The 11,662-nt window shown below is 41.0% G+C and overlaps 1 protein-coding gene across 1 annotated transcript in view; it reads left to right on the top strand.

Annotated features, from left to right (window-relative positions):
• Positions 1-11,662, top strand: part of hspg2 (heparan sulfate proteoglycan 2) — a 100,592-nt gene continuing 88,930 nt past the window's right edge. Inside the window, exon 1 of the mRNA XM_072367350.1 lies at positions 1-446. Coding sequence (XP_072223451.1) covers positions 378-446 — 69 coding nt within the window. The 5' untranslated portion in view covers positions 1-377. The remainder of the gene's footprint in view (positions 447-11,662) is intronic.

The following is an 11,662-nucleotide window of genomic DNA, read 5'->3' as shown; positions in this document are numbered from 1 at the left end:
GCACTCCCTGGATTCCATTCCGCCTTTTACTTTTTCGGCAGCGCTCTCCGCTCGCAGGACTTCCCAGTGACTTTGCGAAGCAGCACTCAGCCCCGCTAAAAGCCTCAAGTTGCGGAGCGCACGGGAGGGAGGAAATCCCTTTTGGAGGTCCCGAGGGTCGACATTTGGCGTTTCCCCGGAGAGAACGAGCGCGAAAAGGAATCCATTTTTTACCTGTTGATGAAGTCCCACGGGGTGTGGGGCGCAGAGGAGCAGTCGCATTTCTTCACCAAGAAGTAAAGTCTGAAAGAGGTGAACCACTCCAGCGGCCAGGGGGAGTGAAGGACTTCGGTTTTTCTTTTTCCCCAGCAGTAACAGCCTGTGCTGGGTTGGTGGAAATGGGCACTCCGACCACTTCGAGTCGTGGACTTATCCTCTTTTTAACACTGACATGTCAACTGGTTTCTGTAAGTGAACCCACTTTACTTTATCTTTACTTTTTTCTTTTGAGCCAAACTGCGCATTTTGTGCTGCATTCAATCTCCCTATACTGATCGATAAGAGCAAATATTCTCCTCAAAAAGTCAAATTCACATATGAGGTCCTTTAAATCCGACTAAAGGCATGTCAATAATGTTTTTAGTTTTTTAGTTTTTTTACTGAAGTTATTGTTTATGTTAGGTGAATGGTGTGGTCGGCCGGAGCACGGCTGCTCTCGCGCAGGTGGGCTGTGTCGAAGATTCTCGCTCACACACTCATATCAGCATGTACTGTAAATGTGCATTTAGAGGTAATATGGGAAACTAGAACCTCCTGCTGAGTAAAGCCTGGCTAAGTTTGCCCTTAGAAACAAGCTATTCATAGTCTCGCTGGAGTCCTCAGCTCCTAAACCTACTCAAACTTTGTCAGACTAAGCATGGCGTTGCCTTCAAGGTCGGATGCCTTTTGGTTAAAGCCAAATCATGCACTTATGACCAAAAGTGTGATTTAAAAAAACAAACTTTCAAGTTCTTTGAATCCTCTGACGGGTAGACGTTTTTTTTTTTTTTTAGTTTTTCATTAGTCGGTCATGTCATTTCTGTTTCATTTGGAAAAAACAGGGTTCAAAAATATGATTTAGAATTAGAAATAAAACATTAGACTTTCTTGTCCTACACCATTCTCCCCCATCGATTGCCTCCTGAAGTTGTGAGAAAGTGATCAAATTCCTACTAGTTTTTATCCTTGGTTTTGACCCCACTCCGCTACGCAGGTGGCAGTTAGTTATTATTTTCATTATTTATTAATCTAATTACTTGATCATTCACTGGTTCTCACAAGTTACCTCTTCTAACTAAAATCCAAAATCGATCAAGCAAAAGAAGCAAAGCCCCTCTTTTGGAAAGGTCGAAATTGGCGGTGTTTCATGTTTTTGTCTCATAGATCATTATTCTGAGGATTTCTGCACAACTTTTTTCTGTATTGCCCATGCACTTTGGAGGAGTTTATTCTACAGTAACTGTCGATAACTGACGAAATCTGTTCCCTTCACTCCTCTATATCCGTTGTATGAATCACATAGCAGATAACCATCTCCTTGCAGCTGAGAATAGACTCTTAGCAAATCCCATCTAGTCTCTCACCTTTATGTCCTCCAATAAAAAGAGCTGTCGTGGCTCAGATATCTGTGATACCTCTGCATTGATTTGATCTGAAGCAAAAGCCTTTCTAAATGATGGGATACAGCACGGTGGCCAGTGTGCATAAATCTTTCACATGCTGGATCTATAGTTTACCACCGCTGGCGTGCCTGACTTTTTAAAAGCTATAGTGTTCAAATTTTCATGACTTCAAGGTAGATTTAACATCCATCAGTGAGATGGTATCCAGTTCCAAGTTTTTCCTGTGAATGAACCACAGGCCATGGCACAAAGTCGAGACAGAACGGGTTACAAAGTCAAAACAAGTTATGTGTATTATCGATCCACTAAAGCTGTCCAATCCCCACAAGGCTATCATAGTCTGTAGTGTGCTGACACTGGAGGGTAGCGGGGGATGGCCTCTACACTTCTACCATGGCTGTGATTGACTGCAAGGCCAACAATAGCTACATAATTGAATTAGCTAGAACCACAAGCATCTGTTTCTTGCGTTATGACTTTGAAAAACGGCAGGCATGCTGCCTCTTGATTCAATTAAGTACATGTACTGGTGTTACTATGGGACACTCCTCCCTCCCTGATGGAATGTCAGGATCATGCGCATCAACTCAAACAATCAAAGTCAATAAAAACCCTCAGTGGATAAGAGCTCTGCATCAATATCCTATTGTGAACCACCACCAGCAGCACTATTGTGAGGACTTATCTAGGCCAAGCACTTTTAAATTGAAATGGATAGTTAAGGTCAGTGGTGTTTGCTTATGGTCGTCCTTTATGCAGGGATGCCAATGTGTCGCCTGGTGTACGACATCAGATCAACTACGAGTGCTACTGCTGTCAGTTTTGGCACTGAGGTGTCTCCCAGTATAGACTTTCACAAGTGTGCCTTGACTTCATTGGGGTTAATCTGGGTGTGGGGTAAGGGTGGCCTAGAATCCAACATCTATGCGTCTGAGAAGGGTGTGTTACTGGTAGGGATTGTTGTCTGTCTCTGCAGTATATAACCCAACCCCATACACCTCTCTGTTGACTATTATTTAGCAACAGCTAGATCTGATGATTTATTTAGTCTGTTCCAGGTTGACGAGACAAGCTGGTTGGTTTCTGTGTGGATCCAGCTACCTGGTGTTTAATTAATTAATTAATCAATGGAGTTCGTTGAGCTGCAAAGCTCAGCACTGCAAACACAGACTCCCACTCCACAGTTTGAACAGTAGAGAAGATTCGCGCCCCCACCCCCACCCCAACCCCAAGACCCATTCACATAATTGCTTGAAGACTGGGTTTGGTAAACATTGCATTGTTGAATTATAGCCCCAGGAGAGAGGCCATCTTAGCTGACAGAGTGATGCTGCACTGAAGTGGCTTGCCCCCTCCTCAGGCACGCTGACACATATGGAGTGCAGGCTAACAGACTGCCATTTGTTGACTCTGCAGTGAGGTGTGACTTTGGCCGGTATAGAGGTCAGGGAGGTGAAGCGTGTGAGCCTGAATCTGGTTCACAGTTCAGCAGGGTTCCTAATGAATTATTCTCAGCCACAGATTGGCTGCACCCACTGTTTCCTGAACTTTTCACTTTTGATAAGTCTGTGCGATAATTCATGTTTAATGCTCTGTTTTGAGTCTTCCTACCTTTTGACAAATTTTTTTTGTTTGTTTGTTTGTTTTTTAAAAGTCATTTTAAATGCTGTGACTACAAAAACTTGTGATGGGTTTCTATGGATGTGTTGATGATATCTCTTTTTAGTAGAGATTGGCAGTTATGGGTTTTGCCATTCATCTATCACTACTGCATTTTGTTAGCCACCACAGTGTCCTGTTGGTAAGCCATCACCAGTTTATCACTTTAGATTTGGAAGTCCCATGTGATCTTAGCTCTGCCACTATTAATCACTTTTGGAGATGACACCTCGATTTGACTTTGAGACTTCCGACCCATGCTTGTTACAGATGTTGCTAATATGTGCTTGACAGTCTCTGAGGCCTTATTTGTACAGTCTGCACCTGGAATCCCATGTGGTGTGCTAGACTCTGGCCTCTACTGCTTTCGTGGTGCCATTATCAGTGGATTCGTGCTAATATTGTTTTCTCAACATCAGCGACTTCATCAGTCTGTTGGTGATACTTGCTATTCACAGGCTTATCCTGCCACGATAGATGGAAGTTTGCTTGCCCACAGATGTGACTACCTGTTAACAGTCACGTTTGTCTTGCAAACTCTATGTCCCCAGTCATTCTTTCTATGGCTTTTCCTGAAGTGGTACAGTTTCATTCTCTCAGTAGCAACAATTAGGATTAAGACTGCAATGAGTTCAGCATGCCTCAAACATAAGTAATAATGGTAATGATTTGCTTGTGAAATGACCAGTGCAGTGACTATAATAGTGGTTGTAGCTGGCTTAGTATTTTCTGGCATCAGCCAATGTTTGTAATTCATAAAAAAAGAACAAAAAAAAAAGCCTCTACCTCTACTTTTTAGGCCCAGTCCCAATTCCCCCAGGTGCCCATTTTCTTTTAGGGGTCAAGGAGTAGTGGGCACTAATCTAGCTCTTTGACCAGTTTTGGGGCCATTTGGATGGTGAGATGACCACCACTACTCACCGATCACCGATCACCAAAGAAAAGGGGTACTCAAATATGTAAGGATATTGGAGTAGTCCCTCATTGCATTTTCATTGCTTTGCCAGAGGTCAGTGCTCCTTTTTCTCTATCTTTTGCAGTTCGCCATTGGCATCAGCTTTTGTTATTGAGTTATAAGTAGGGTCTAATCAGTTTATGCATTTCCTTAAAGGATCCATATTTCATACCAAACTCTAGCACCTGTGCTGAAATGCAAATCACGAATTTAGACTGCAGAGATCTGTCAAAGCCTTAAAAGTGTGTTTTTTCTTTTTTCTTTATCCTCTCCTTGTGAATCACCTTCAGGCGTACAAACCCATTATCTTTTCACATCGCTGTGTGCTTCATGACTGCGGTTGTACTATGCTTTCATGCTCAAAGCCGCATCCGTGTCGGACAGAAGAGCTGAGTCCAAACACAGCTGCACCTCAGCTGGTACAGCAACGCTGTGCATGTGCTGACATGAGCGCACATACTGAGGATGGCCTGTTGTAACTAGAGTCCCACTCGTTCCATTCACACTTCCTCACACATTTACCTTTTTCCTCTCTAGAACTCATGTGCTTTTGCTTCATACCACTGACTTTTCCATAAGGCCAAATGCCATTTAATAATGAAAGCTTTAAAGCTTTATATTAAAGTATAAATTCATTGTTTTCCGGCATTATAAGCCAAACAAGCCAGTCAAACTATTTATACTCTTATAATTGTACTTTGACTTCTCTGCAGTGCAACAAGTACTCAAAGGTTGCCTGGAGGAAAAAAAATTGTAGTTAAAGCTCATATGTACATGGTTGGTGGTGGGAGCTTTGATGGTGCTTTTTGTGTTAGACTTCATAAAAAAAGTATATGTCGCTTTTCATGCGAAGCTACAGGTTCAATAAAACCAACAGTTCACAGCGAGGTCACGGGCTGTCTTCAGGGCGCACTCTCCAAGCAATAGAAAGCAGCAAATGATCAGAAGTATTTGAGGGAAGAAAAATGACTTGTGTCTGATTTTTCTTGCTTGCCCTGTTCTCTCATGGCAAGACACAAAATGAAATATTAATAATTTGAATTAAGATAGATCTGTGTATTTATTTTGTTTTTCCTTCATTTGGAAATAATTAATTTTCTTACATTAACAGGTCTTTAAATTGATGTACTTTCGTGCCGCTTCAGTGTAAATGGTGAGCTTTAAGTCAAGCTCGTGTCAGTTAGCTTGATAAGGACAATTGAGTAATACCATTGTCTCGAGTCATTGACGTGAAGTCGCTTCTATGTTTTTTGCTTTGAGGAGCTGCTGCTTGTGTGGTTGCTCCCCCCTCATATAACCATTCTGTTGGTTTTCCTTTTGTTTTTGTCTGGGGTTCTTGAGAAAGGTAAGGGATTGTTATGGTTCTTTTTTTGCTGTTGTCTTTAAAGCCAGGTTTGACCCTGACATCCCGTGAAGAGTTTATGAAAAAATCCCACCCTGGTGTCTTATCAGCGTTGATAATTTCTCATCACCACTGCCCTGATTCAAAGTCCTCTTTGTAAGCCTACCTGCGAAACAAAAGGGCTTCCACTTTTGTAAGACTGTATCGTCTGAAGAGACGAATTCAACAAAGCTGCTGCTTAAGGCTTGGTGTTCACGGAAGGAGGCAAGCAAGTGTAGTATTGCTGGCTTCAGAGTGTGAAGGACTCAGTGAAAAGTAAATACAGAGCAAACATTGGCTTCCTGTCTCAGCTCCCTTTTATTTGAGTCTGTTTGTTGGCAGTAACACGAACCTGCTGCTCCTCAGGAGCCCGATTAGCTGATGTCTTAACCAATTAGGATTTGTATGTTTTGAAAACCAGAAGAAATTAGCCATTAGCTACTTATTCCCCCCCCCCCCTTTTTTATTAATATAATGAACCACACAAAACCTGAAGATTAGGAGAACTAAAAAGTCAGCTCAGTTATTTTCTTGCCTGAACTTACATGAGAAAAGTTCTTAAAATTGACTTTTTTCTGGCACCAAAACATGAGAACCTTTTTCTTCACTGGATTTGTCGGCAAGCTCAGCTGAATACATTACAGAGAATAGTTTTGTCTACCAGTCATCAATTATTTTTTGTGTTTTTACCTTTTTAAGGCACAGGACTCTCGTCTCTATATTTTACCATGCTTTCATGTATGTAACCTTTAGCTGATTTACTTGTTGCTGGCAGATGTAAACAGGTGGGTCTCTTATCCAAACTTGTTATCATATCATTCAGTGTATTGGTAGTCATCTCAATTGCATCACATTAAAGTTGAGCACCTGGCATCACAGATGCTTATTTCACAGAGCGGGGAGTTACATTTACTTTCCAGTTTCTGGTATACCTCTATGTGTATGTCTCTGCACTATCCAGCCACTGTGTATGTCTCCTTAAAGTAAGGCAGAGAAGGGAAACGTGTTTACATGACACTAGGAAAAAAAGTTATTTTTCTCATTCACATATGTATGTTTGTTTTATCAGACAGATAAAAGCATCAGAAACTGTGACTGGAAATCAGCATATCAAGACTATGTGTTGCAGTTGTTTATTTCCAGGCTGCCACTCTGTTCTAATAAAATTCTGATTTTACAATCGCTTTATCATCTGACAATATCACATTTCAGGGAACGGTGGTCCAGTTAAATGGCTAAGCTTGACTTAAGTGTTCATTTAACTGTGCTGGCTATTTTCAACTGGGTCATCAAACTAACATTAGCTTAATTAGGTAGCTGGCTACAGCTAATAAAGTCTTGATGATGGTTGTTGGTTGTAAATAGAATTGAATTGAATTAAAGCCCTATTTTTCAGAAGTTTCTCAAAGGACCAGTATGTGGGATGTAGTAGCATCTTGCAGTTTTACACCAAAAGTTAATGTGTTAAAAATATATATATTTTTAAATGGAAGTACACATGCTAAAATGAGATTACTAAATAACAAGTTGTAGCGAGTTGTGCCCAGTAACATTACATCCTCAGTTATGTAATTTAGGGATGCTGTTATGGGCTGCTCAAACTCACCGGATTGGTCGCCTCATGAGGGAATTGTATCTTCAAAATAACTGCAGTTGTTGATATTTAAAAAATGTGCCCGCTACACTGCAAGAATGGCTCTAAAAGAAGTCGTACAGGAAGAACACTATACATACAGCAAGTGTAACCTCACAGTTTTAACTTAAATGTTTTAAATTTATACGGTATTTGATGTTTTTTTTAATGTATTTTGTCATATGCCTATGGAGACGGACCTGCTTGCACACTCTTTCTACTGACTCTTTCTGTTTTTCAAACAGGCCACTCAAGCAGTGTGAATCATGTTCTAAAAATTGGAGGTGCTTCACCAGCCCAAACGACATCAAAGCCCTGAGTGCCCCGGATATTGTTATGTCAATTTTGGCGTGTACTGCTGAATTTGGCTCCCACAGCAGGAGTGCGCTTGTAGCTGTCTTGCAGACTGATGTTTTTGTTTTAAAGTTGCTACTGTCAACTTAAAAGCTTAAATGTGCAATGATCACATCGGTAAACGTGTGTTTTTGTTAAGAAAAAGTGAGCTATGCCCAGTCTCGCAACCCCGATTGCAGCACCCTCATTGAAAATTAGTGTCTGCAGCTGGGTGCTGTGTTGGTCTCTGAATATATAAATATTCTTAATTATTGCTGAGTTATTCGAAGCAGGTCGCTGCAAAAGATTCTTGTATGTTCCTTCAAGGCTTCAGTAGAAAACTGGGGCGAAGAACCAGAAGTATGACCAGTGGCTTTTTCTAAAGTAATAAAAAGGTTGAGCAAACAGATTTTAGTTGTTAAAGCCACTGTTCAAAATGTGTCATATTGTGTCTGGTTCACAGAGAGAACATGGGTTTGCCTCTGGTTTAGTTCTTGAATGTGAGGCCTCAACTGTGCCCCATAGTGAGGCTACAGAGGCCCTCTGGGGAGACGGGAGAGCTGCAGGAGTCTGGTCTGTGTTATCGTGTCAGCTGCTGTCCCATGAGACATTACAGCTCTTTCGCTTTGATATACACACACGATGAAGCTGTTGTTCTCAGGGGAATTTTTAACGTCTCTTGTTTTCACTTCATGTCTTCTCTCTTCTCTCTTCGGCTTCGGCTGTCCTTCAAACTTTTGTCTCTTTCAAGTGGTGAGACGGTCATCGTAGTTGTTGTAAAGAACTCCTTTCTGACCACAGATTTCAACAACAGGGCCATTTGGAGAAGGGATTTTCTCCATAGGAGATGGCGTCAATGCTTTCTTAAAGCTAATGGTTTTGCGTTTGAGAGGTTGCCAGCAGCCTATTGTTTTGGTGAAGTGGCTTGTGATGGTCTGCAACTTTTGTCCCATGCAGAGTCACCATCCTGCTTGGGAAATGAAACTTGGAATTATCTGCGGGACAAGAAGACCCCACTTCCCCCTGAAGCAAAGTTTATTCAGGCTTTCCTGTGCACATTTCAGATGTCCTGTTCTACAAATACTGAGAGAAATAATCCAGTGTCGTTTCTTTTTTTTTTCAATGCCACTCTGTATATTTGTATTTGAAAATCCACTTAATCTACAGTCACTGTAGTTCTTCTGGTTTCATATCCCAGCAAGAAGTTTTTTTTCTTTCTGAGTTCTTTAGCCTTTCTATCGTACAGTTAAGCCATAAAAGGAACTTTTAACAAGTTTTGATTTCTGTTTGCTCACTGAGATATACTTCACTTGGAGTGTCTGGCAGCTGGTCACGGTGTAGCTGTGAAGCTGTTCAGGAGCTTTCACAAATTTTCATAACTTGGCAAGTAATACGCTGGAACTAAGGATTAATGAATTCCCCTGGACCTAATTATGCCAAAGTACAAGCCCTTGTTGTTCTTGTTTTTTCTTCTTTTTTCCCCTTTTCTTAGAATTTGACATTTGAATTTCCATCACAGCATGCTTCGGCTCAGTGGATCTACTTTGTCGGAAACCATTTACTTTCAGGTTTGCTGCCTTTGAAGACACTGCCTTGTGACTAACTGTACTGTCATGGAAAAAAACTTTGATTCACACACATTCACACATAAGATATTTGGAATGCAAACTTGATATACTCTCAGAAAACATAGAGGCTTTTAAGGTTATATAAATAAGGGAGAGATCAACTAAAAAAAATCATCTTCTGTAAGCATTCATCATGGAAGTAGACCAGGTTGAATCTTCTGTCTTGTTGAGCTCATACGGCACATTGTTTACGGTGATGTCAAATGAAATGAAAGATTTTCCAGTTTAAAAAAAGTCTCGGTCTTGGTTGTTCGTCAGAGGTTGTTGATTTCGGACAAAGGCAGTCAGAGGCAGGCCTCTGGTTTCTAGCTAGGGACCCCCAGAGGTAAGACTGCAAAAGACTCACTGGCTGATTTGATCCTTTTTCACATTATATTGCAGCTGGTAACTCACAAATCAATGTTTGAATAAGGTTGTGCCTTTTGGCCTTGAATGTGACACTTGGATAGTTAGCTGGTAGCAGCTGCAGCTCACTTCATCACAAACAAATGCTGTTAAAATGCTTTTATTTGTGCACTGGATCGAACTGCTTTAAAAGTACAACAGTATCTGGCCGAGTCAAAACTAATGCCAGTGACAGCAGATTATTATAATTTTTTAGCATAAAGTAGTGGTGTTACAGGAACATCTTACCTTTTAATATATTAGAATGGAGAAGCAGCAGTGGTATATTCTTAAGCTTTTATACATAAATGTTGACATGGTCATTGAAATTATTTAAAACGTGCACAAATGGTACACATTCTCGCATGCAATCCAATATACGGTAATATACTATAAGATAAATTGGATTATATTAATAACAAATGAACAATAAAATACTGACATGTCTGCTGGTGCAGACTCCATTTTACCTTTTGTTAAAACATGACTGTTGTTTTGAGGATAGACTATTCAGGAGAATGCTTACCCACAAACACATTCATACAGCTTATGTATTCGGCAGACACTTTTATCCAAAGCGACTTACACTTATATCTTACGTAGGTAGGCAGGTAGTGTAAGGGGGTCTTGCCAAACCTTTCCATGTTGGGATCAAGGTGAACCGCTGGTCACCCACATGAAAGGCAGCAATCTTACCACTACACTATCCAGCCACTGTTGTACATTACATACTTGGCACTTGGACATAGAGGGGCTCAGATTAGAACCGCCGACCTTCTTGTTGGAGGATGACCTCTCTTCCCCAGAGCAGCAGTTTCCAAACTTCCACAGTGCTTTGCTGAAAGAGAGAATGACTGTAGACTGGTTAAATGTGCGTACATGGAAAACTTTAGTGAAGCTAACCCGAATCGTAATTTGAAGTGGACCACGAGGATGACCACAGAGTTTGAGTATGCATATGAACTACCTCAATTGAACCTTTCCATTCTTAAAAACTGGATGGGTCTTATACCTGATGTGGTCCTCATTTTAGTCTCGTTACCAACAGATTTGGCTGTTTTTATGAAGCAGGATGAGACGCAGTGGACAGACTGTGTTGGTGGTTGTGTGTTTCACTTGATTAAAATCACAGCTTCTTGCTGGAAGCCATCACCACTGATCCCACTGATTATTTTCAAATACACTTCTCTTGAAGCACCATCTGGGAGAAGCTGAGTAAAGAATTTCAGATTTTATCTTCACTCATGAACTTTATTGCCTCTAACTACAAAGGAACTCAGACTTCCTTGTCACCACACTGAGACATATAAATTGACATCCATCATGTTCCCAAAAGCTTGACAGCATATACCTGGCAGGCCCGTTCAAGTTGAAAGTTGTGATCGTAATACAGTTGGTAAGGCGAGGGGAATTTCTGTGGTCTTAAGCTAAAGTGGTTGTATGTAATTTTATATCCACCCAAACCATCTGTTGATTTGGGTGGATAGTAGTCATCTAAATACTCATCCGAAGAAGCCTGTGTATCTATTTTAGCCGTTTTATCAGAGATAAAGGAGCCTACAGAAATCAGCTGAAAAAATGCTGTTTTGAAACTAAACTTAAAGTTAATTTCTGACACAGCTGTCTTTGCTCTCAGCTGAGACATACAGTTGCGTGAATAGTTGCTGACCACCAACGTTGCCTTTACAAAACCACATCACTGAGGACAGAAAACAGGAGCTGACCGCTTTTTTGAGCGTTGCAGATTCTCATTTATTTATTCATTTTATCAGTGCTCCCTACTTTGGCTGCACAGTTGAAAGGTCCACTGCAGATCTCCTTTCTTGATCGAGTTATATCAACATGAGATGCATGCACTGGACTTTCAAATCTAACCTCTTACCCTTGACTCCGTAATCATATAAAACAGTAAAGGCCTCACTTTTTCTGTGCGGCTTCATGCAGGCTGCAACCTCCAGCAGTGAGGCAATTACTGCTTAGAAAGGGGTAATTAAATGGTTCTTCCTTGAACTGGGGGCATGTGTGATTTACTGTATGTGGACTGTGAAC

The sequence above is a fragment of the Leuresthes tenuis genome, unplaced genomic scaffold (genome assembly GCF_036924035.1).
Source record: "Leuresthes tenuis unplaced genomic scaffold, fLeuTen1.0.hap1 SCAF_16, whole genome shotgun sequence".
NCBI classification, from domain to species: Eukaryota; Metazoa; Chordata; class Actinopteri; order Atheriniformes; family Atherinopsidae; genus Leuresthes; species Leuresthes tenuis.
Note: the sequence above shows the minus strand (reverse complement) of the source record. Positions and strands in the feature narration are given on the sequence as shown.